The sequence below is a fragment of the Pseudophryne corroboree genome, chromosome 3 (assembly GCF_028390025.1).
Source record: "Pseudophryne corroboree isolate aPseCor3 chromosome 3, aPseCor3.hap2, whole genome shotgun sequence".
Taxonomy (NCBI): domain Eukaryota; kingdom Metazoa; phylum Chordata; class Amphibia; order Anura; family Myobatrachidae; genus Pseudophryne; species Pseudophryne corroboree.
The window spans coordinates 489,486,116-489,512,338 of record NC_086446.1 but is presented as its reverse complement, the minus strand read 5'-3'; the positions used below and the strand labels follow the sequence as shown (position 1 = coordinate 489,512,338).

Below are 26,223 nucleotides of genomic sequence, written 5' to 3'. Positions count from 1 at the left end.
ACTGGAGATATCTGCAGTCAAGCAAGCTGCCCTGACCCCCGGAAAATTATGAATATTAAGCCCACTCCACTATCCACCTCTCCCCTGTGTATTAAACACCCCCTACCACCCTGGAAGTCATGTACCAGGGCCCCTTCATTCAGCACAATATCCCCTTCTACAGTTTAGTGTGCAGTAAAGGAGCAATTATCAGAAATTATTGCTCCAGGTCCTAAATGCTGAGCGAAAGATAGAACACCCCTACCCCTCACGGGACATCAAAGCTGCCACTGATAGCACCCCCCACCCCTACTGCTGATGGTTGGGTAGGGGCCCCAGTGCATTGCTGTGCCCAGGGGCCTACACTGCTGTTAAGACGGCTCTGAGTATGCTTGCGATACTGACTATGTGCCGACCTAGCCCCTGTCGCATAGTGAGAATCGGGCATAGCCCGAATCCCACCGTGTGTATGGGCCTTAAGTTTTAATTATAAATAAATATTGTATGACTGAAGGGAATAAGAAAACTCCCAAGTTGCAGACAGAAGTTGTTGTGGTGGGATGGATGGAATGGATGAGAAGATACAGAGCTGTGGAAAGGAAGAAGGAAGGGAGTGTGGCTGCAAGGTGCTCCTGTCATTATAGCTACTGCTGTCATATTGGAAGAGTTACTGCAGCTCTCACCCTCTAAATCAGGAGGTCTCTCCAGTCCTCAGGAACCACCAACAGTCCATCAGCAGACCAGATGCCAGTAAATTGGGCTGACATTACACAGGGAGATGCATGAGAAGGCCAGAAGACCAGCTGCAGAATATTCAGTTGCTGATTTTTCCAATTAGATGGCAGCGGTGCTTTGATGCAGACAACCTGCTATGCCATCTCCCAGCAAGTGGCTCCCCTAGGCACATGCCTAGTGGGAAATCCACCACTGGTGCCTATCCATTCCAAATTCTATATTTATAAAGAAGAATACATTTTATTTTTACATTTACATGATCAGGAAATCCCACCTCATATTCAGGAAAATCCACTTCTCTGGTATGTTAGGAAACTGTGGCAGACCCTGCGCCATGACCACAATTTGAAAGAACATAAATTCTTGTAACTCCTAATCCTGACTTCCAGGAAGGGCAGGCTTAATATCCTTTTAATTTATGGAAAGTGGGTGGGGTAGTTAATATAAGATGCCTTGTAGACACTGAACTTTGTCGACCTCTCATGTTCTAAGAGGCCACTGTGAAGTATCTGTTACTAGATGGACACCCAGTGGCGTTTCCTTTAGTTCAGCATTATATCAGCTTTGTTACTAGACACTGTTCCACAGATGATTGGCAGAACTGTCTTGATTCACTGCTGCAGCAAGAGCCGCTCAACAAATAGGCGATTTCATCTTACAAGCAACTTTCTGTTCTATTGGACCACTCTAAATCGCAAAAGGGCCTAATGGTTTGGTCCTCCCAGATCCGAGGTTTACAAAGTAAGGGGGAAATTCAGACCTGATCGTGGGTAGCGATTTTTGCACTGCTGCGATCAGATATTCGCCGCCTATTAGGGGAGTCTTTCCAAACACTCCCAAAAAACGGTCAGTTGGCACCCACAAATGCCCTCTTCCTGTCAATCTCCTTGCGATCGCCGCTGCGTTCGGAATTTTCACTCCGCAGTGATCAGGTCTGAATTAGCCCCTAAGGTCTCACTTAAAGCTCATTTGAGGTTGTGCTAGTCATTATTTTCTGCATATATATGGAAATGTTTCTCAACATACGTCACAGAACATACCTCTCTCTCTGCACAGATTGTTTTTGACTGGTCTCTCCACTTCCCACCTATGCTTTAAATGTGGAGCACCTCAGGCAGATCTCATGCATTGCCTTTGGCCTTGTACCCTAATCCGTCATTTCTAGACTTAGTAAGAATCCTCCCACAAGGCTTTCATATAACCAAGGGCTGCAGAAGGCTGTTGCTGGCGGTGAGTGCAGTGGCGTGCAAAGCTATTCTACAAATATGGTTACATGCCCCCCCCCCCCCCCCCCCGTGTCTCTTTTTAAGGCTAACCTGTTTTATCTCTTCAGAATGGAGTGGGTGGGAAGGAACTACGGGGGTCATTCCGAGTTGTTCGCTCTGTAATTTTCCTCGCATCGCAGCGATTTTCCGCTTAGTGCGCATGCGCAATGTTCGCACTGCGACTGCGCCAAGTAAATTTGCTATGAAGTTAGGATTTTTACTCACGGCTTTTTCATCGTTCAGGCGATCGTAATGTGATTGACAGGAAGTGGGTGTTTCTGGGCGGAAACTGGCCGTTTTATGGGTGTGTGTGAAAAAACGCTACCGTTTTCTGGGAAAAACGCGGGAGTGGCTGGAGAAACGGAGGAGTGTCTGGGCGAACGCTGGGTGTGTTTGTGACGTCAAACCAGGAACGACAAGCACTGAACTGATCGCAGATGCCGAGTAAGTCTGGAGCTACTCAGAAACTGCTAAGAGAGGTGTAATCGCAATATTGCGAATACGTCGTTCGCAATTTTAAGATGCTAAGATTCACTCCCAGTAGGCGGCGGCTTAGCGTGAGTAAATCTGCTAAAAACAGCTTGCGAGCGAACAACTCGGAATGAGGGCCTACATTGTAAAGGGGGGTGAAAGTAGCACAATTCTTTGAAATGTGGGTAAGCTACGTAGCTATCCCAGATTCATAGGTCCTTTTCAGACATAACCTGTTACATGACCTGTATGTTGGATAACGACCCCCCAGTTCATCTGTGACTTCATCCTTTTCCTATACGGAGAGCTTCAGAAAGTGGTGGGGAAGGGGCGGGGGAGCAATTTCTCTATTAGTTGTTTTTTCTTTCCTTTTAATCCTTGTATTCAATTTTATTATGAATAATGACAAAACATAATTATTGTTTTCTCAACATGTACAATGGAGGTCATTTCGAGTTGTTCGCTCGCAAGGCGATTTTAGCAGAGTTGCTCACGCTAAGCCGCCGCCTACTGGGAGTGAATCTTAGCATCTTAAAATTGCGAACGAAGTAATCGCAATATTGCGATTACACACCTCATAGCAGTTTCTGAGTAGCTTCAGACTTACTCGGCATCTGCGATCAGTTCAGTGCTTGTCGTTCCTGGTTTGACGTCACAAACACTCCCAGCGTTCGCCCAGACACTCCTCCGTTTCTCCGGCCACTCCTGCGTTTTTTCCGGAAACGGTAGCGTTTTTTCCCACACGCCCATAAAACGGCCTGTTTCCGCCCAGTAACACCCATTTCCTGTCAATCACATTACGATCGCCAGACAGATGAAAAAGCCGTGAGTAAAATTACTAAGTGCATAGCAAATTTACTTGGCGCAGTCGCAGTGTGGACATTGCGCATGCGCATTAAGCGGAAAATCGCTGCGATGCGAAGATTTTTACCGAGCGAACAACTCGGAATGAGGGCCAATGTAACTTCCAGAATTTTTGGTACTTTGTAATGTATCCTATATAAATCGGCTTACATTGTACACGTGATGATGTCATAAATCCCAGGCATTTAGAAATTAAATTCTCTTTGCTTTTTCATGCTGTCTATTTTAAGGAGGAATACTAAATACATTTTAGCAACTGTTACTTTTTAAGAAGAAACATTCTTTGTACTGATACTGTGGCAATTTATTTGTAAACACTCAGCTCTATTGAAACAGTTACAATGTTTTTAGCCTACAATACAGGCTGATTTATGTGTAATTTATGTAATATTTTCTGTATAATGTATTACATAAATTCTTAAGGTGCATACACACTTAGCGATGAATACACCTGTGCATCTGCTACTCTAGGTGACCAGGAAAATGTGAGCTGTTTGGGGTTCGGAGGGCCAAGTTTGAGAACCACTGTTTTAGGGAATTGGGCTATTAGTGCTGAAAGAGAATAAAGGAAATCATGAAGACTAACACAAAGGTATTTTTATTATTAAAATGCTACAACCACACAGATTCTGTCACCGTGTTATGGGTGTGTATATATATATATATATATATATATATATATATATATAGATAGATAGATAGATATATATAGATTTCCATACTGTTACAAGTACACTGGCTTTCACTGTGTACCGCTGCTTGTACCTAGGCCTTAGCATGGTTTACTTCTACGAATGCAACAGAAGAACTTATGGTCTTATCATGTTCCTGCAAATTATACTTTCCGTTTTGCTACATTCACAGCAGCGCTCTGTTTCCCCCTGCATTGTTTTTGTACTTTGTAAGGGAAATCCAGGGTTGTTTTTTATTTTTATTTTGTCTAGTTAGGGAGACGGCATAAAAATGTACATGGATCTGAGCATATAAATTCCAGTCACTGTGTGCATACTCCAAAACCTGTGCTGCTGTGCAGCAGTAGTGACTGTCCACACTGCAGCACAGTACATATTTAAATTATACTGTATGTGTTTCTGCATAATATGTAACTCTCCAATTGATGCGCTGAAGCTCAGAACTCAAAGCAGCTAGATTGTAAGCGGGGCCCTCCTACCTGTATGACTGTTTGTTTTTACCCAGTTTTGTCTTTTGTGTCCAGTTGTAAAGCACAACAGAATTAGCTGCACTATATAAGAAACTGTTAATAAATCAATCAATCAATTTAGATATTATTTTTTTCTGTATTTACTGAAGGCTGTTTTGTTAGTTTCTTAGCACAGCAAATAGACCATATGACCTAACAGAGCCACCTGCTGCTGTCTTGTGAGCGCTATTACTCTATTCTGTATTAACTATTCTCCTGCTATTAGGCGGCCATTTTATTGAAGACCGTAACCTCTATTTCGAGACATTCGCTGCAGTCAAAACTTGCTGAGTACGTGACGTCAAACGCTGGCTCGTGCAGCGTACACTGTAGCAGACTGATCCGGGTATGAGATGACGTCAGAACCTAAAACAGAACTACATCTCCCAGCAACCCTCGCTGCTTCCGACTGTACCCGCTACCCAGCCACAGCCAGGGGGTTATTATTAAATACTAGACTTCCGTTCCCGTACAGAATAATATTGCTGTTATCAGGTCTGCGTATTACAATTACAATAATAATAATCACTTGTTACTGGCTCTGTGAGCGCTTGCTGCCATTACATACTGTCATCCCCATTCCACCAAAATGCTGACAATAAAAAGGGACAGGAAGGAAAGTTCAGATTTTTTATTGCGTTGTCCCACTCATAGCGTTTTATAACTCAACGTTAGGGGCATCTCCTTATACACAGGTATAGAGTGATCTACATGAATATCGGAATCCTAGATCCAATGTGCTTCCATATAGAGAGAGAGAGAGAGAGAGAGTGAGTGTGTGTTGCTGTGTCTTATATTTATTAAGAGCAAATAATATTGTAGAATATTATATAATGCCTGCCCTCTTTGACAATGGAACGGGTAAAGAAGATTGCTGACTGTCTGCAGTATATACACCAGTGTGTTCATTTATTAAAATCAGCGGCTATTTTATGTGGGACAGAACTTAAACAGAAATATGGCAGCATGCAGTGAACAGTTCTGGTAAATCTTCAGATTACGCAGCGCTTGCCTAATGTAGGGAATGCAGGAACAGGAAAATCCACTTTCTCTTTCCTGGTATTTAGTGTAACGGAACAAACGGTGCCTAACTCTAGGTGGATTGAAGGCTATATGGATGGAGACATAATCTCTTTCTTCTTCCCACACCACCATTTTATTGACACCCATTTAGGATCCTTCAATACCAACTGTCCCTTTATTAGCTCTAAATCCGCCTAGCCTTACCATTTTAAACAAATGTTACAGTTTAGCACACTAGATAGGAACTTGTTACTAACTTCACTCGTACATTAGAATTCTGATGTAATAACTGCTACTGGACACTACATGAAGGTATTTTAATATAACCTACTACTTGTCTTTCTCCAGTCTCCAGATAGGAATCATGCCTAGCTGCATCGTTAAGGGATGTACACACTACACCGGCATGAAAACATCCAACCCTTTGCTCACAATGCATGTCTTTCCCAGGGAGTTCACTCGGATAAAGCTTTGGCTTCAACAGACTGGCCAGGACTTTGGCGACATTGATGCATTTGCAACAAAAATTTTGGATGCTGCCAAAAGTGGGAAGTACCGCATCTGTTCTGCACACTTTGACCCTGGAAGCTATACCTCTCAGGGCAGTAGAATAGTACTCAAACAGGATGCCGTACCCACTCTCTTCCCTGGTATATACCCGAAGCCTCCTCAGTATTGGAAGCCATTTGCACCTCAGGCCAAGAAATACCATATTGATTTGGATATTATAGGTGAAAGGAACAGTCGTCTTTACGTAAATGCTGGGACACCTAAGCAGCCCATTCAGAAAAGAGAGGTGGGTACGCAAACAGACATAGAATGCCAGAAGGCACAGCAAGAGGTAACCTGTCATAACATTAGCCTACAGGGTACCAGGAAAAGCCCAACTGAGTCTTCCTTCCCACAGCAGCTGCTGGATGTTGATGGACAATATGTCTTTTGTCACCCGGACGCCAGACAAAATGAACTAAAACCCAAACAGTCCCAGCATATTTACAGCTTACACTCCCAGATCCCAAAAGACTGTTATTCATCTGACTCCAGGGTGGAGAACAGAAGTGCTCTCATTGCTCTAGAAAACATAATGGTGAGTAAAACGTGTCGCTCGCTTTCTGTCAGGTAGTGGGTGGTATAAGTCAGGGGTTCCCTAAAGGTGCATACACACTGGCTGATATATATCGCCCATTCTATTGAATGGCTAATATATCGCTGGTCCGTCAGCCAGTGTACCAGCAATATGCCTGCAAACGACGTTGTTCAAAGACATATCGCGCTGGCCCTGTAGCACAGCCGATGGCCAATATATCTAACGATATATCGGCGCATTGTGCTGTGTATACAGGCGGTCAGCTGACCACACGAACACACACTGCACAAGCCGCAGTGATTGACAGCGCAACTGGACAGAAGAATATAAATGCCCGCCCAGTTCGTGATGTTAGTCACTACGTATCAGGCAGTGTGTATGCACAACACACTGCCCAATCCGCCTGTAGATATATCTGCAGATATATCTAGAAGTGTATACCCAGCATAAAGCAGGGTACACACTAGGCGATATGCTCCATGAGCGATATCGTCAGTGTTTGCCCTTAAACTCCCGATATCGAACATGCAGTTTCAGACTATATAGTCAATATTGACCTGCATGTGCAGACGACAGAAGACCTCGTCGGTGAGCTACGGGAGCGCACTTCGTTGACAAAATAGTGCATACACACCGGACGATTTTGTTCAGAAATGTTATCGTCCATATCGTTAATAAAAATCACCTACTGTAGTGTGGACCCAGCTGGACTCTGTCCCCAGGACACCAAACAGTTCAAGGTTTCCAGGGGGGTAATTTAGATCTGATCGTAGATGTGCAAAATTTAGCACATCTACGATCAGTTTCTCAGGCATGTGGGGGAACACCCAGCACAGGGCTAGTCCGCCCCACATGTGCCCAATGCTTTTGCACCCGGCAGTAGCTCCCTGCTAGCGCAACTCCTGCGCGCTGGCAGACGGCTACCCGCTGGGTCCTGTGTTGCAGCGGCTGCATTTGACGTCATGCAGCCGCCCGCCCCCGCAACGGTGTGGACATGCCTGCATTGTCCGAACCGCACCCCACCAATAGCGTTCTAATGCCGTTGGCACGCCCCCTCCCGCCCCATAACCTACTCTGCCTGTCATTCAGAGGCGATCGCAGCCCTGAGATGCTTTTAGCATCTCACTGGGCTCCCGGGGTGTGCACGCTGCGCGAGCGCACCCCACAAAGAGATTCAAACTGCGATCACTGCCGCTGCTGGGTGACCTGGAAAATGTGAACTGTGTGGGTCCTGAGGGCCAGGTTTGAGTACCACTGGTCTAGGTAATTGTATTTATATGTTGTCTGCAGAAATATCTGCATGAGCAAGTGAGAGAAGATATGTGATGGGGTCATCAATCAGAAAAAAGGGTTAATTGCTGTGCTATGTAGTAAGACAGGATTATTTGACCCCTCATGCTTTGCGCAATTCTGTGAATATCACACATTGGCATCCTAGCCACTGAACTTTCACAAATGGATTTTTGTTATTTCTCTGACGTCCTAGTGGATGCTGGGGACTCCGTAAGGACCATGGGGAATAGCGGCTCCGCAGGAGACTGGGCACAACTAAGAAAGATTTAGGACTACCTGGTGTGCACTGGCTCCTCCCTCTATGCCCCTCCTCCAGACCTCAGTTAGAATTTTGTGCCCGGCCGAGCTGGTTGCACACTAGGGGCTCTACTGAGCTCTTAGAAAAGAAAGTATATTTAGGTTTTTTATTTTCAGTGAGATCTGCTGGCAACAGACTCACTGCTTCGAGGGACTGAGGGGAGAAGAAGCGAACCTACCTGCTTGCAGCTAGCTTGGGCTTCTTAGGCTACTGGACTCCATTAGCTCCAGAGGGATCGAACACAGGCCCAGCCTCGGTCGTCCGGTCCCGGAGCCGCACCGCCGTCCCCCTTGCAGAGCCAGAAGCAAGAAGAACGTCCAGAAAATCGGCGGCTGAAGACTCCGGTCTTCATTAAGGTAGCGCACAGCACTGCAGCTGTGCGCCATTGCTCCCCATGCACACCTCACACTCCGGTCACTGATGGGTGCAGGGCGCTGGGGGGGGGGGCGCCCTGGGCTGCAATATAAATACCTTAGCTTGGCAAAAAAACATATTATAGTCAGTAAGACTATATATGTGTAAAATCCCCTGCCAAAAATATCCTGAAAAAAGCGGGAGAAGTCCGCCGTTAAGGGGGCGGGGCTATCTCCCTCAGCACACTGGCGCCATTTCCTCTCACAGCTCCGCTGGAAGGACGCTCCCCAGGCTCTCCCCTGCAGTTTCCAGGCTCAATAGGGTAAAAAAGAGAGGGGGGTCACTAAATTTAGGCGCAAATTGTGTATTATAGCAGCTATAGGGGAAAAATCACTGTGTGTAGTGTGTATCCCTGTATTATATAGCGCTCTGGTGTTTGCTGGCATACTCTCTCTCTGTCTCCCCAAAGGACTTTGTGGGGTCCTGTCTTCAGTCAGAGCATTCCCTGTGTGTGTGCGGTGTGTCGGTACGGCTGTGTCGACATGTTTGATGAGGAGGCTTATGTGGAGGCGGAGCAGGTGCCGATAACTGTGATGTCACCCCCTGCGGGGTCGACACCTGAATGGATGGACATGTGGAAGGAATTACGCGACAGTGTCAACTCCTTACATAAAAGGTTTGACGACATAGCAGATGTGGGACAGCCGGCTGCTCAGCCCGTGCCTGCCCAGGCGTCTCAAAAGCCATCAGGGGCTCTAAAACGCCCACTACCTCAGATGGCAGACACAGATGTCGACACGGATACTGACTCCAGTGTCGATGACGATGAGACTAGTGTACATTCCAATAGAGCCATTCGTTATATGATTACGGCAATGAAAAATGTGTTGCACATTTCTGATATTACCCCAGGTACCACAAAAAAGGGTATTATGTTTGGGGAGTAAAAGCTACCAGTGGTATTTCCCCCATCTGATGAATTAAATGAAGTGTGTGAAGAAGCGTGGGCTTCCCCCGATAAGAAACTGGTAATTTCAAAAAAGTTACTAATGGCGTACCCTTTCCCGCCAGAGGACAGGTCACGTTGGGAGACATCCCCTAGGGTGGATAAAGCGCTCACACGTCTGTCAAAAAAGGTACCGTCTCCGGACACGGCCGCCCTAAAGGAGCCTGCGGATAGAAAGCAGGAGGCTATCCTGAAGTCTGTATATACACACTCAGGAATTATACTGAGACCGGCTATTGCTTCAGCATGGATGTGCAGTGCTGCAGCTGCGTGGTCAGATTTCCTGTCGGAAAACATTGATACCCTAGATAGGGACACTATATTGCTAACCGTAGAGCATATTAAAGACGCTGTCTTATACATGAGAGATGCACAGAGGGATATTTGCCGGCTGGCATCTAAAATAAACGCAATGTCCATTTCTGCCAGGAGAGGATTGTGAACTCGGCAGTGGACAGGAGATGCAGATTCTAAAAGGCACATGGAAGTTTTGCCTTACAAGGGTGAGGAGTTGTTTGGGGATGGTCTCTCGGACCTCGTTTCCACAGCGACAGCTGGGAAGTCAGCATTTTTACCCCATGTTCCCTCACAGCCAAAGAAAGCACCATATTATCAGTTACAGTCCTTTCGGCCCCAGAAAGGCAAGCGGGTTAGAGGCGCATCCTTTCTGCCCAGAGGCAGAGGTAGAGGGAAAAAGCTGCAACATACAGCCAGTTCCCAGGAACAAAAGTCCTCCCCCGCTTCCTCTAAGTCCACCGCATGACGCTGGGGCTCCACAGTCGGAGCCAGGTACGGTGGGGGCCCGTCTCAAGAACTTCAGCGACCAGTGGGCTTGCTCACGGGTGGATCCCTGGATTCTACAAGTAGTATCTCAGGGGTACAAGCTGGAATTCGAGACGTCTCCCCCTCGCCGTTTCCTCAAATCTGCCTTGCCGACAGCTCCCCCGGACAGGGAGGCAGTGCTGGAGGCGATTCACAAGCTGTTTTCTCAGCAGGTGATAATCAGGGTACCCCTTCTTCAACAAGGACGGGGTTACTATTCCACAATGTTTGTGGTACCGAAACCGGACGGTTCGGTGAGACCCATTTTAAATTTAAAATCCTTGAACACTTATATAAGAAGGTTCAAGTTCAAGATGGAATCACTCAGGGCGGTGATTGCAAGCCTGGACGAGGGGGATTACATGGTATCACTGGACATCAAGGATGCTTACCTGCATGTCCCCATTTACCCTCCTCACCAGGAGTACCTCAGATTTGTGGTACAGGACTGTCATTACCAATTCCAGATGTTGCCGTTTGGTCTGTCCACGGCACCGAGGGTATTTACCAAGGTAATGGCCGAAATGATGATACTCCTTCGAAAAAAGGGAGTTTTAATTATCCCGTACTTGGACAATCTCCTTATAAAGGCGAGGTCCAGGGAACAGTTGTTGATCGGAGTAGCACTTGCTCGGGAAGTGCTACAACAGCACGGCTGGATCCTGAATTTTCCAAAGTCGCAGCTGGTTCCTACAACGCGTCTACTGTTCCTGGGGATGGTTCTGGATACGGAACAGAAAAAAGTGTTTCTCCCGGAGGAGAAGGCCAAGGAATTGTCATCTCTAGTCAGAGACCTCCTAAAACCAAAACAGGTGTCGGTGCACCATTGCACGCGAGTCCTGGGAAAGATGGTGGCTTCTTACAAAGCAATTCCTTTCGGAAGGCTCCATGCAAGGATCTTTCAGTGGGATCTGTTGGACAAATGGTCCGGATCGCAACTTCAGATGCATCGGCTGATAACCCTGTCTCCAAGGACCAGGGTGTCGCTGTTGTGGTGGCTGCAGAGTGCTCATCTTCTAGAGGGCCACAGATTCGGCATACAGGACTGGGTCCTGGTGACCACGGATGCCAGCCTTCGAGGTTGGGGGGCAGTCACACAGGGAAGAAACTTCCAAGGACTATGGACGAGTCAGGAGACTTCCCTACACATAAATATTCTGGAACTAAGGGCCATTTACAATGCCCTAAGTCAGGCAAGACCCCTGCTTCAACACCAGCCAGTGCTGATCCAGTCAGACAACATCACGGCGGTCGCCCATGTAAACCGACAGGGCGGCACAAGAAGCAGGATGGCGATGGCAGAAGCCACAAGGATTCTCCAATGGGCGGAAAATCACGTGATAGCACTGTCAGCAGTGTTCATTCCGGGAGTGGACAACTGGGAAGCAGACTTCCTCAGCAGGCACGACCTCCACCCGGGAGAGTGGGGACTTCATCCAGAAGTCTTCAAGCTGATTGTAAATCGCTGGGAACGGCCACAGGTGGACATGATGGCGTCCCGCCTCAACAAAAAGCTAAAAAGATATTGCGCCAGGTCAAGGGACCCTCAGGCGATAGCTGTGGACGCTCTAGTGACACCGTGGGTGTACCAGTCGGTTTATGTGTTCCCTCCTCTGCCTCTCATACCCAAGGTACTGAGAATAATAAGAAGGAGAGGAGTAAGAACTATACTTGTGGTTCCGGATTGGCCAAGAAGAGCTTGGTACCCAGCACTTCAAGAAATGATCTCAGAGGACCCATGGCCTCTGCCGCTCAGACAGGAACTGCTGCAGCAGGGGCCCTGTCTGTTCCAAGACTTACCGCGGCTGCGTTTGACGGCATGGCGGTTGAACGCCGGATCCTGAAGGAAAAGGGCATTCCGGAGGAAGTCATCCCTACGCTGATTAAAGCTAGGAAGGAGGTGACCGCAAACCATTATCACCGCATATGGCGAAAATATGTTGCGTGGTGTGAGGCCAGAAGGGCCCCAACTGAGGAATTACAGCTGGGTCGATTTCTGCACTTCCTACAGTCAGGGGTGACTATGGGCCTCAAATTGGGTTCCATTAAGGTCCAGATTTCGGCTCTGTCGATTTTCTTCCAAAAAGAACTGGCTTCACTGCCTGAAGTTCAGACGTTTGTTAAAGGAGTGCTGCATATTCAGCCCCCTTTTGTGCCTCCAGTGGCACCTTGGGATCTCAACGTGGTGTTGAATTTCCTTAAGTCACATTGGTTTGAGCCACTTAAAACCATGGAACTAAAATATCTCACGTGGAAAGTGGTCATGCTGTTGGCCTTGGCTTCGGCCAGGCGTGTGTCAGAATTGGCGGCTTTGTCATGTAAAAGCCCTTATCTGATTTTCCATATGGATAGGGCGGAATTGAGGACTCATCCCCAATTTCTTCCTAAGGTGGTATCAGCTTTTCATTTGAACCAATGATGTTGATAAAAAACTATAACAGACTCATTAAAAGACCACAACAATACACAGAGCATATAACTGAGGTATTATAAGCCTCTAATACACACATAAGATGTATTAATATGTGAAAGGGACGCTGAAATACGGGAGAGCCCGTCTCTGTAGGATAGGGTTAATCTCTCACATTAATTCCATATCAAACAGTTCAAATGGAAAAGAAATCCTGCAAAATGATGTAATAAGCGTCTATGACCATAGAGGTGTCCAGATTTAAATACTGTTTCCTTGGAGCAAAATGTGAATAATAAACCAACCGATTGCTGTTACTCACTGAGACGTAGTGATCTCTTACTGCACGGGATAGGTAGTTGAGAAGCCGCTTGTTATCACCCTGTGCATGGGTGAGACATCCGTCAGCGGTATATTCAGGTGAGAACCGTTCCCTTCAGTGCGGCACCAAGTGAGTATATCAAACCACCGTGCAGATCCCCCAGCTTAATGAGCAACGCCGGGCAAGGTGTAGCAGTGTTCCAAATGCAAGGGAAATTTGAGTGGGATGATTAGATCGCAGGCTGAATCATTCACCAGCAGCTTGTAACAGACGGCTGATAGCAATGAATGTTGCGCTCCATGGGACACTCAATGGTCAAATGTGGCCCTTTCTTCTGTACCCTCAACGCGTTTCTCCGCACCTCAAGGTGTCAAGGTGTTAATATAGCATTATGCAGTTGCTCATACCACCAGCAATTTTGTGCCCACAGAGGTGTCCTATTCAGCAGTTGAGCCGGCCAGCTATAGACTCACGGTCATCCACATACGCGTTTCTCCGCTTTTCTCTGACCTCAGCGGCTTCCTCAGTGTGTACACAGTCTATAGCCGGCCGGCTCAACTGCTGAATAGGACACCTTGACACTCGGACCCCAGTGCTAAGGGGATTAGGGAAATTCACTCCCAGATCCGTGTGTTGTACTAACTGCCTGCTATCAGAGACTGCCTATTAACAATTAATTCTGCTTCTCTTAAAAGAGACTAACAAATATAAGCTCACACTGCTGTTCTGTCTCTGCATCAGTTAACCTATGGGACATTGCTGCTATTTCATAATTAAACCCCGGTTGTGCAAGGGGAGAACAAGCGAAGGATAGATACAATTTTACTGCTTATTGAAATAGTCCCACGGACAATCTAGTATATTCAATATGGCAGGGACGCCTGCTGTATTATAGTAGTCACCTGTGAACGGATGCAAGAATCAGACCATTGTTCTTAGGTGGTTGAAAGTATATTACTGTGATATAGGGGCTTATTGTATGATATGAATACTGAACAGTAATTTTATTGTGTTTACTGGCCGGTAATTGGGGGAATTTTTTCCTTTTAATCTTTTTATGTTTTATTATGTTATTGAATAAATGTCTCATTTTTGGATGATATGCGCAGTTCCATTTTTTTCTTTTTCTCTCGGAGTTACATTGTGTTGTTTAAGTGTTCCCATTATTTTTTTTGAGCAGTGTATAATATAAATAAATATATATATATATATATATATATATGTGTGTATACATATATGTATGTGAATACATATATATATATATATATATATATATATATATGTATGTATGTATGTATGTGTGGGGGGGAGGGCGAGTGCAGCAAGCCACTTGTAGCGAGGCAGGTTCTTTTTCCACTCTGTGTTCTGTCAGGTTCTGTCGGTCTCCTGCCCGCCAGTCACATAACTGCAACCCGTGGTGAGGTGAGGCAGAGCCTTTTCTGTCATATTAACATATAAGCCAGAGTTTTGACTGTGTAAAGTATATGAAAAATACAAAGAATAAATTAGAAATATCTGCTTTGTATTATTCTAATCATTTTTATAGTCAAAACTGTGGAGAAAAAAAAGACTGTCAGGTGAGGCAGTGCCTATCTTTACCACTCATCTCTGATCAAAACTCACCAAATTTCCAGTAGTATATCCTGCTGTACCTGTATATAATGCCCACATGAACACTTTGACTCATAAATTGTATGTGTGTGTATGTAAATCTGGCTCTGATACTAGCCAGAGCCTCCCCAGTCATTTACCTCACCGCACGTTCCTGATATATATACATTTCAACTATTGATTGCCTAAATTACATAGGGATATTAATATGTTTATGCTCAGATACTATGATTTTGGATGTTAATTTTATAGTTTTTTTTTTTTTTTCATTTATGTATCAATTATTAAATGTTATTTTCTACCACTCAAAGCTTTGCTATTTATTTTATGTACCCTATTATTTATTTTATTTAGTTTCTTTGTTGACTCAATTGAAAACCTTGCTAATGACAGGAATAACACGTTTACAATACTAACACCCCCTGTCATGAACAGAAACCCTATCTTATATATGGCAGGAGGGTAACTGGGTTACCAGATGGAAACAAACTAAAAAATAACTAAAGGTGCATACACACTGGGCGATTTTGAGCTCAAAGTAGCTCACTTTTGGCGTTTTGAGCTACATTGGGGTCAGAATCACCTAGTGTGTATGGCCGGGCGATGAGCGCTGATGTGCGCTCCCGCATAATCGCTGTCCGCCGCTGTACTTCGGCCTGTTTTACCGGCCAAGTAAACCACTTTACAGAGTCTCCTACTGTGGAAAGTGGTTCACCCCCGTGAACATCACTGGGCCTGGTGAAAATCGCTCATTGTGTATGTACTGAACAATTTCCGTCCAGCGATGTTCACATCATCGCTGTCATAGGCAAACGCCGGGGGGTTTCCAGTTGCCTGGAAACACCCCTACTCTTGCTAAGTGGCTTAAATTATGACAACAATAGCAATGGTATATAATACGATAACTAGAGCTGACGTCACATCATTCAGTTTAAGGGACAGCGCAGAGCTGCTGCACATGCCCAGTGGTAGCAATTTCTGCCAAGTTTGCTGTGCGTGTGCATCCTCAATCAGTGCACTGGACCAGAGAGTAGCTACCAGGAAGAAGAGACAGTAGTCTTACCATGAGGCGGGAGAATGTGTGCTTAGAAAGTGTAGTACTGGTTCTATTATATTTGTGTATTTATTTATTATGGCATGTTTAACCTTTTTCTGACCACTTATTTATATTATTTAAATGTTTGATACAGCCTATACTATAGACCATCTATAGTGTTGAATATTAATACTGTTTTCCATACAGTATACAGTGTATTAAAAGACCAATGTGTACATTGATGTACATAGAAATCCTGCGTTTGCCACTGCTGTGCATACACACTGGATAACAATGTGCAGTATGTATGTACCGTAACTTACGTTGATGATGGTGTACAACTTTTATTTTTAAGTTCTCGTAAAATATCTGGAGAGTTACAAGAGTAAACGAGGAGGTTGTGTCAATATACCGACAAGTGGCAATCCAGCTGCCAGTATGCCACTAGCGGGGTGAGGGCAAAGAGTCCCCTGGTATATCTAGCAGTGTGTACCCAGTATTACTCCCAGCCTGTCTGTCTGGCAGCTTTCTCTGCAGGTTGACAGGTCTCCAAGCCATTTGGTTACATTGCCATGTATCTGATGATGTGGCATTTTATTTCTCAATTTCAAATTGCTTAGCTATTAGCCCTGCAGCCCGCAAGACTGTCTTACAAACATGGATCCTCCCTTGTCCATTGGTGAACACTGAACAGACTATTTATCAAATGCTGTAAATGCTTCTTCCATGCTATTTGGTCCCTTTTTGATCTTAACGTGACAAATTGAATAAAGCACATAAATGCTCAATAATATAAAGTAATAAACTCATAAGAAAAAGTTTAATGCAAGTTGCAGCAGTGTCTGGGATGTAAATCCTTCAAAATCTATATGAACGGGAGAGACAGTATGATATCTCGGTGGTCAGGAGACCGATGCCGGGATACCGGCGGCGAGCGCAGCGTGTCCCCTCGCGGGCATACTGCACTCTCACGCTTCAGGCCCAGGGGCGACCTTTAGCCAACACAGGATCATATTCCCCCTCAGGTGGCGGCATGGCCACCACCCAAGTGGGGATTCCAAACGGCGGTATTTCAGCCGGGATCCCGACAGCCAGTAAATTGACTGCCTCCCGTACTGACTAGGGTCATGGAAGTTATGTTTAGGTAAAGTTCTGCACAGTTGGATAAAAACATCCCTCCTTTTACACCGATTATTAGATGTGCCTATGCTGCCAGGCATTCAGTTAGCTTTGGGCAGCCCATTTGTCTGTAAAGCTGTTTGATTTCCACTTATATTGGAGGACATGAGCTCATTATTATGTTTGTGTTCTATGTTGCTGTTTTGCAGGTCTCCCTCTTGCAGCATCTGACAGAAGCACCTCTGACCACCCGTCCCCAGAAACAAAAGACCACCCGACTCCTGAACCGTGCAGCCGTGATCATCTCCATACTGACTGGAGAGGTGAGACTGCAAGTCAGGGGTAAGGTGAGGTTAGCTGGCTGAGCTTGTGACAAAGAATAAACGTTTGATGATTTCATTAATTGGAAATTTTTTTTTGCAAAAGTCATTTAGTACACAATTTCCTATAAAGTGACGGGGAACATGTCCTGGATTCAGGATAATGGGTGAGTTTTGTTCATTTGTGAGCAGTGGTGAATTTCCCATTAGGCTCATGAAGGGGGCAGGACTTGATGCTTGTGTTTGGGCTGTCAGCCAGAAATGTACCAGTAACTGCAAAATATTTCCACTGTACTGTACTTTATGCCATTTTGAATGGAGTGTAAATGGGTAGGACATGCACATACTGCCCCTGTAAGCTGCCCTACTTAGTAAATGTGTACACATAATAAAAAATAAAAGTTAGTTAGTATTTTTTTTATTATTCTATTAAATTTGCTATCATCAAATGAGGGCTTATAACCAATCAATGAAAATGATAAATTTAGGCAAGGGGGGGAGGGTGTGTGTGTGTGTGTGTGTGTGGCGGGGGAGGGGTGGCCGTTACTGTTGTGCATCGGGGGTGTCTATAAATCCACCCCTGCCTCACGGAGAACAGTTATTTAGTTATTCACATCAGTTTCTGTCCTAGTGCACCATACAGTTGCCTACCACAATTAATCAATCCATAATTTTTTAGTTCTTCTTTTATTACCTCCATTTCCCTGTACTGTCCTCAGGCCTTTGATCTAGTTCTTGATTAATGAAAACATGGGGGCGGCCATTACTGTTGTACCTAGGGGCATCCTCACCCCTAAATCCACACCTATTTGTGAGTGGTATAACAAACGATTTAGTGAGTTCCCTAATATATTCAAAGCTTGGAGAATACAGTACATCACATCTTTGGTAGCCAAACTAGGGGGAAGATTTATTAAAGATTGGGGACAGATAAAGTGGAAAGAGATAAACTATCAACTCCTGTCATTTTTCAAAAACAGCCTGTAAAATGACAGCTAGAATCTGGTTAGTCATTTATCTCTCACCACTTATTCTCTCTCCAAGCTTTGATAAATCTTCCCCTTTGTGTCCTTAAGAACACGGTTTATGTTTTCCAGGCCACCTGTGGATCTTTTTGAATGTGTCAGTAGTGAATGCACCTGTGCACCAGCTAGGAGGTCTGGAAACATTGAACCTTTATCAATGCATTACAGGTTATTGTGTAAAAAGTGATGAGTGACTGACAGCTGTGACTGTATTATCTGTTGGTTAAATCTCAGGGCAATGTTTAAGAGGCGTTATGAGTTCCAGTAGAGTTACTTGCTCAACATCTAATTATGCTGTGATTTCTTTACCCATGTTCAACTTTGTTTCTGCAGCAGGTTACATTGGTTTCCACAGGGAAACATCGGGGTGTAGAGTGGATCTTGATGCAGAGGCACCAACAGGCTAAAGCTTTAGGCTGTCCCAGGATGCATTGGGGCCGCCTCTATAACCCCACCTCCAGGCACTGTGAGCTCAGTTTCGAGTTGGTGCCTGCAGCACCAGGTCACTTAACAGGGGGGCTGCACTGGGCAGCCCTGAATACTTTCTAAGAAGACTTCAAGGGCCGCAGCGCTGATATGTCAGTGTGACATTCAATGCTGTAACTCCGTCACCTCCCAAGCGGCGTCACATACTCCCGCGTTCTGTTCCCGGGTACTTGCGATGGAGACGCTCCGTCTTAGACACATGGTCGCAGACGCTCTCCTGGTTCGCCTGGATGCTACGGGGAGGAGGTAAGAGGGTCCCCCAGTCGAGACCCGCCATTAAATCACGTTCCTGTCGCGGTCTAGGGAGATGGACCGCAATGCTGTCGTGGACACTGTCACCGAGCAGGGACCCCACTAGACCACCGGGGCGTATTGAGTACAGTTCGGGTGTACTAACACCCCATTTAATAAGACTCACAGTACCCGGGGTGGAAGTCCAGCATAGGGGAGGTGGCGCTTGACCTTTAGCCTCTCCCCCGGCCCAGGGGGAGAGGCTACAGATTTCCCGCCCTGGAGCCGCCTCACACTCTCCCTCACTCCCTGACTGAGATGCTGGGCACCATCTTCTAAGCATAGTTGCGGCTGGTCTCCGGGACTGCAGGGCAAGGTCTCCCTTGTAAAGCCGCCTGTATACAGCGCTGTGACTTTACAAACACTTGAGTATTCTACAGCATTAGTCAAGAAAGAGTGTACCTATTACAGGATATATTGTACGAGTATTCTGATATATACCTCCGGTCTAGTATTATATATATCTGTACATTTACTAGTCCAGTGCAGCTTTATTGTCACAATAATTTCTGCATTACCTGTGACTGTGTGTGCCTGTAGCTGCTATATAAAACAAGAAGTAAAGTAGCAGGCACTCTCAGTATGTTCAACCACCGGGGTGCTTTCCTATGAAGGAAATAACGGTACTGTAGTCCCCTGGGTGTAGCTATACAACCTCATCCACCCTCCAGGGACCAGGCGGCACTCCACGGATTTTTTGAAAAAAGCAGCTTTTATATAGAATCAAAAGTTCAATACATAGTGCAAAACAAACCGACGTTTCAACGCCTCACAGGCGTTTTTTTCAAGGTGCACAGTGCTAAAAAATAAAGAAAGAAACCTCTTTGGTTTGTTTCTCTTTATTTTTTAGCACTGTGCACCTTGAAAAAAACGCCTGTGAGGCGTTGAAACGTCGGTTTGTTTTGCACTATGTATTGAACTTTTGATTCTGTATAAAAGCTGCTTTTTTCAAAAAATCCGTGGAGTGCCGCCTGGTCCCTGGAGGGTGGATGAGGTTGTATAGCTACACCCAGGGGACTACAGTACCGTTATATATATATATATATATATATATATATATATATATATATATATATATATATAGTGCATCACAGTATTTACCCATTACGTGTAATTTACTGTGTACTCAGTCACATTATACCGTATTTATTTGCAGGTGTTGGGTACTGTGTACTCAGTCACATACTAACGGATTTATTTGCAGGAATTGTACTCTGTCTGGCTCTATCATACTACACCGCTCTGTTGTTGCATTTGTGTACAATGTCTAACAAATAGGGCAGTAAGTCTGTGGACACTCCTGCATCCTGCAATCCTGCAGAGCATGCGCCAAAGATTTACCAGGGGGGGAAGTTTTGTATGGTGGTCTGTGTACTATGTGTCATACATCTCCCAATCAGGAGCCACCTTGGGCTGCGTTCACAAACCTACTTGTACTCTGGTGGAATGCCTTACGCCCCCTATGGGACCACCTGTGCCATTACAGCCACAAATTGTCCCTATCGTTAATCCGTCTTGGATGGAAAATTTGTCTAACCAGTTGTAGCAATTAAATAAATCCTTGGTCAGACAAAAATCTACTCCAGGTCACTCCCGTGTCTCTGGGTCATCTAAGCGGGCTGCTTCCTCCTCACAATCCATGAATCTCTCAGATGTTTCATCTGAAGAGGAGGGGGAGCATACTGTCCTGTCAGACACTGGATCAGGTGTTTCTGATGGGTATGGGTCATTAGGTCGACCACTATTAATCAACATGGTCAATAGGGCGACATGTACTAGGTCGACATGGAAAAATATCAACATGAGTTTTTTTACTATTTTTGGTGTCGTTTTCTTCGTAAAGTGTTGGGGAACCCCAATTAGTGCACCGTGTCCCGTCGCTTCGCTCGCCGTGCTTCGGACAGGTTACCTATTGATCATGTCGACCTATTGACCATGTCGACCTAATGCATGTCGACCAATAGTGGTCGACCTAATGACTGTCGACCTAAGTGCTATCGACCTAATGACCGTAACCCGTTTCTGACGAGGATTCTTCATTGCAAATTAATGTCCTACACATCCTACAAATCACTGATGATGAGGACTCCACTACTGTGGCAAAGAAAACTGATATGTTTAAACGGCAGAAGGTGGTTAAAAATCTATTACCCCATTCTGACCATTTTCTGGATATCAGGCAGGAGCCCTGGTCTAATCCAGGGAAGAAATTCCCTCTGTCTAAATGGGCCTTGGCTCGCTATTCTCTTCCTGCAAAGTTATGGGAAAATTCACCGCCGGTGGATTCTCATGTCACCCGCCTAGTGTTGTCGTCCACTCTGCCTGTCACCGCTGTCACTTCACTGAAGGAACCGACAGATAAATGTGTGGAGGGATGCCTGAAATCTATTTACTCCCTTACAAGTGCTGTACATAGACCCACTATTGCAGCCTCTTGGGCTGCAAAAAGGCATTGAAGAGTTGGTTCAGGTAGAGTTGATAAACGCACCAGCCAATCAGCTCCAATATGTAAATTAACAGTTAGGAGCTGATTGGCTGGTGCGTTTATCACCTTGCACCTATCACTGGTTTATCACTTCCTTACTCCGTCTCCAGGTTAATACATCTGCCCTGATGATCCTTATATGTTACTGACTTCTTACAGAGTAATTCCACCCATTTAATAATACTCACCAGTGTCTATTTCCTTTGAGCCATATATGGTGATATTTCCCTCTCATTGTGCAGGAGTGGACAGTGGTGAAGAAGAACGCACATATCAGCAAGTTCTACCAGATGATTCGAGAGGTGAGTGATCCGGTCACATGATCCATCACATGACACTTCCTGAACTCTAGGTGTCCCTTACCAAATTATATTGTGTGTACCAGGTACCTATAAAGTGTGGGGATGTTGCAGTGTTTTTCACAATGGACGAGTGGGACTACATAGAGGAGCATGAGGACCATTATAAGCATGTAATGCTGGAGAACCCTTTGGAACTCAAGAGCATGCAACCGAGCACAAACTCTGGTAATATTATTGTTATGTTCCTGCTACTGTGTGCGGATAACCTGCAGTACAAGAAATCAGTCCCCATCCCTCCCCCCGTGCTAGTATGCCATATACCGTGAAACAATTTGGGTACTGGAGCAGTGCTAAACATATACCAGGATTTGCCTCCAGACACCTACCAGCCAGCAAGAAAGAGCTAAATTAAAACCTACCTCTAAAATAGTAAGAAAAGTAAAAGTCGCCATGGGTGCATACATTTGCAGTCTTCTGTGTGAGCCATAGAACACCTACATATGAACTGACAGCAGGAAGGAAACACAAATATATATATATAATAGCAGTGTAAAGCAGTGGTACTTACCCGAGTGACCGTATGCTATTATTCTGGGGCCCCAAAAGAAGCGATTCCTAATATAATGTACTGCACATCATATAAAAGTTTTATTGCATATAATATAATGCATTTTGCTTGTAATCCCCAATGCCCACATTGCTTATTCTAAAGATGATCAAACAGAAATGACCGTAAAATCAATACAGAAAAATAAATTGGCCAGCACATCCTGTGACCCTATACTTTTGTATGGCTATTGTAACGGAATAATAGACTGAATTACTGCATGCTTAATGATTACTTGTTTTCCAATTGTAGATAGTTTGAAAGAAGAAATCCTTGAGAGTAATTGTGAGCAGAGTCTGAGTCCCATTACAGAGCAACCAGCAGGTAAAACTCCATTCCTGAGGGGAGAGAGTCTCTCTAGTTACTGACCTGTGCATGTTAGGCTTTGGCTAGACATTAATAACATGTTCTTATTTTCTAGGCACAGGTGATGTTGTGATCCCAGAAAATTATCCAGACACTCCCCAGTGTCCCACTACATCACTACCACTAATTACTGGTAGGTTCTGATTCAGGGAGTAAGTCACCTTCCGCTAATTAACTCCTATACATTCGGTGCACACCTTAATTAACGGGAAAAACTTATTTGTGTATGCTCTCTAGATCTAAAGGGTTTGTACACACAGGGAGATCTATCACAGACCGATCAGCACAAATCTCTCCCCCTGCTCAGCACACAGCACGATGCGTGCTGAGCGAGGGGGCGGGGATGGTGGGGGACGCTCACTTCACCCAGCGGTGAACTGAGTGATCTAAGTAGATTGTGGCCAATCTAGAACCGGCGATAGTGACGTGCGGGGCCACGCATCGCTATGGGGCATACATGCGGAGAGATCCGTGCTTAATTTCTAAGTAATCTAGTCAGATTGCTTAGAAATGAAGCATACATCTCTCCGTGTGTACCCCCCTTTAGACTAGGCTTTGGGATGAATCACATTGCCTGTTTTACGTCTGTCCATGTACCATATATGTACAGATAACTGTAATATCTCATGAAACAGGATTTCTTCATCAACAGAAGCTCAGTACTTTGTGGGCATTCTGTGTTATGTAAGTGATCTGACATAACTATATATCGTCCTCTGATGAATGTGTCAATCTAATTTAAGTGTGTTTAAAAAAGAAATTCATATTTTTCCTCCTGTGGTTTGTTCCCAGATGACTATGAAGGAATATGTAGCAAAGAGGAGGATAATGACATCAACCGCATGGAATGTTCCACAGGTAACATATATTACAAATATTCCAGGGATACAAAGATCACTGTGATAAATTCTTTCCTTCTGAGATAAGCTATACAAATTCCAGAGCTGCTGTTGTATCGGAGACCACAGTCTATTCAGATAGGCATGTACTTGGAGCCAGGAATAATATGTCAGACACAATGATATAAACATGTTTCTCAGTGTCTACCTTGGGCTGTAGATGGGAGATGTTGTTAAAATCCTGATAGAAAACCTACAACAGGATCTCAACGGTCAGAATCCTGACACATTCCAGAGATGAGTACTAGGGTTAGGGTTAGGCACTAGGGGGAAGGTAAGGCTGTGGGGATTAGGGAAGTTAGGGTTAGGCTGCGGGAGTGGTGGGTTAGGATTCGGAGTAGGGTATAAACACCGGGTAGTGCTGGGATTCTGGCTGTCGGGATCCCAACTGCCGGCATTTTGTACCCAACCCTTAGATGGTGCTGTGGTTGGAGTAGGCACTGATGTAAAATGAACGTTCATAGAATCTTGTAGCCAAGATCTTGGAATAATAAATGTATTATTTATGTAGGTATGCAATAATATGATTTATCTTGTACCATAGAAAGGATGATAAGTCATGTTATGTGTAATAAATGTAGGATATCCCAATTTATTGAATATTAACAATGTAAATAGGATAAGACCTAAAACTCCAAAAAGGTACGTATATAAATCACAGGTGAATTCATATAAAACATATGGGGGCACATGTGATTGGAGGTGCTGGATGCAGGACGATCTCTGATGTATTTTTTAAAGCGGAAATCATTTACAAGGGAAAATCATGCATGTTATAATGCCTAATTCTACTAATGCCAGTATATTAAAAAACACGGGCATACTAACTTAAAAACATGCCTTTCATGCACACGGTTACAGTGCACAAGTCCACACAGTGCAGTGCGGTAATCCACAGTCCAGCAAACTGCTCCAAAGTCAATGGCATTGCATATGTATTCTTGAGCTAAATGATGATGTAATCAGGAGACAGTGTACACAATGTATGAACATACATGACCTCCCCATTACATAAGGCAGACAGGAGTATAGGCACTATAAGTGTAAAGCTCTGCCCCCCTCTAACCCCTTACACTTAACCTTTTAGTGCCTATACTCCTGTGCCAGCCCTCTACCCACAGTCATTGCTTCAGTGTCCCCAGATGGATTACGAGGAAGGGATTTTACGGTGAGTACAAAAATAATCGATATGGTAGACTTACCGTTGAGAACTCTGTTTCTGCAGCGGGGTACACTGTATTCCACAGGGAACAACATTGTGGGTGTAGAGATGGATCTTGATCCGAGGCACCAACAGACTAAAGCTTTGACTGTACCCAGGATGCCTCTATGACCCCGCTTCCAGGCACTGGAGCTCAGTTTGTAAGTTGGTGCCTGCAGTGCAGGCAGCTAACAGGGAGGGCTGCGCTAGGCAGCCCTGGAAAGAGCTTATCTGAAGAAAGAAGACTTCAAGGGCTGCAGCATAGGCACTTAGAAGTGCTATATGTCAGTCTGACATAGCGTGCTGCAGCTCCCTCACCTCCCCCACCGGCGCTGTATACTCCCGCACCCTGGTTGCCGGGTACTTACAGCGGAGGCGCTCCGGCTTCATCAGGCACACACCCACCGCTGCTCTCCGGGACTGCGTGGCCGCAAGTTCAGGGAGGAGGTAAGAGGCTCCCCCAGGCAGGACCCGCCGAAATCGCGATCCGCCGTGGTCTCCGGAGACGGACCACACTGCTGGCGTGGACACTGTGGCCGTGCAGGGACCCCACTATATCCACCTGGGCAAGGGGGCACAGGTCGGATTTACTAAAATCCGTTTAGTATAGGCCCCGCAGTACCCGGTGGTGAAGTCCAGCAGAAGGGATAAGGCTCTGACCTGTAGCCCCAGCCCCAGGCAACATTTACTGCAAATGTTCCCACCCTGGAGCTGCATCTCTCTCTCTACCTCACTCCCTGTCAGCATTTGGGCGCTATTACAAGAGCTGCGATGATCCTGGGACTGCTGGGCATTGCCTCATCAGCGTTGTGCATCTACAGGACACTTAAGTATTCTACATGTCGTTTAGACAGTGTTAGTTAAGAAAAAGTGCATAACTATAGGGATATTTCAGTACAAGTACACTGTGATATACATCCAGTATTTACTGTGCATTGTTATATCTGTATACCTACATAGCTTTACTTAGTATTGCTAGTCCAGTGCAGTTTTATTGTTGTTTGTATTAATTTCTGCATTGTACATGTGACTGTGTGTGCCTACAGCTGCTGTGTGGTTCCTATTCCGTGTATCTCACTCTTCGCTCTATTGTTCTGGCCTAGGAGCCCATGGACTATATGGTATCCCTGGACATACAGGATGCTTACCTACATATACCTATTGCCATATCGCATCAGCAATACCTGTGGTTTGCTATTGGCAACCTACATTATCAATTCCAGGCCTTGCCTTTTGGACTGTCCACGGCTCTGCGAATCTTCACCAAGGTCATGGCGGTTATGACGGCTCTGCTCTGCCATCAGAGTTTCAGGATCCTGCTATATCTGGACGACTTGTTGATCCT

The 26,223-nt window shown here is 45.2% G+C and overlaps 1 protein-coding gene across 6 annotated transcripts in view; it reads left to right on the top strand.

Moving 5' to 3' along the window:
* The window catches only part of LOC135056132 (uncharacterized), a 60,346-nt gene that overhangs the window by 14,707 nt on the left and 19,416 nt on the right, over positions 1 to 26,223 (top strand). Inside the window, exons 1-9 of one of the 6 annotated variants that reach the window (XM_063960929.1) lie at positions 4,813 to 5,010; positions 5,887 to 6,334; positions 17,106 to 17,243; positions 21,746 to 21,805; positions 21,889 to 22,030; positions 22,665 to 22,736; positions 22,834 to 22,911; positions 23,571 to 23,636; positions 24,765 to 24,845. In XM_063960929.1, the coding sequence (XP_063816999.1) occupies positions 5,903 to 6,334; positions 17,106 to 17,243; positions 21,746 to 21,805; positions 21,889 to 22,030; positions 22,665 to 22,736; positions 22,834 to 22,911; positions 23,571 to 23,636; positions 24,765 to 24,845 (1,069 nt within the window). In that variant the 5' untranslated portion in view covers positions 4,813 to 5,010; positions 5,887 to 5,902. Of the gene's footprint in view, positions 1 to 4,812; positions 5,011 to 5,107; positions 5,211 to 5,886; positions 6,626 to 17,105; positions 17,244 to 21,745; positions 21,806 to 21,888; positions 22,031 to 22,664; positions 22,737 to 22,833; positions 22,912 to 23,570; positions 23,637 to 24,764; positions 24,846 to 26,223 lie in introns of those variants that run through there. The other 5 variants (XM_063960923.1, XM_063960927.1, XM_063960924.1 and 2 more) reach the window with 5 other exon arrangements.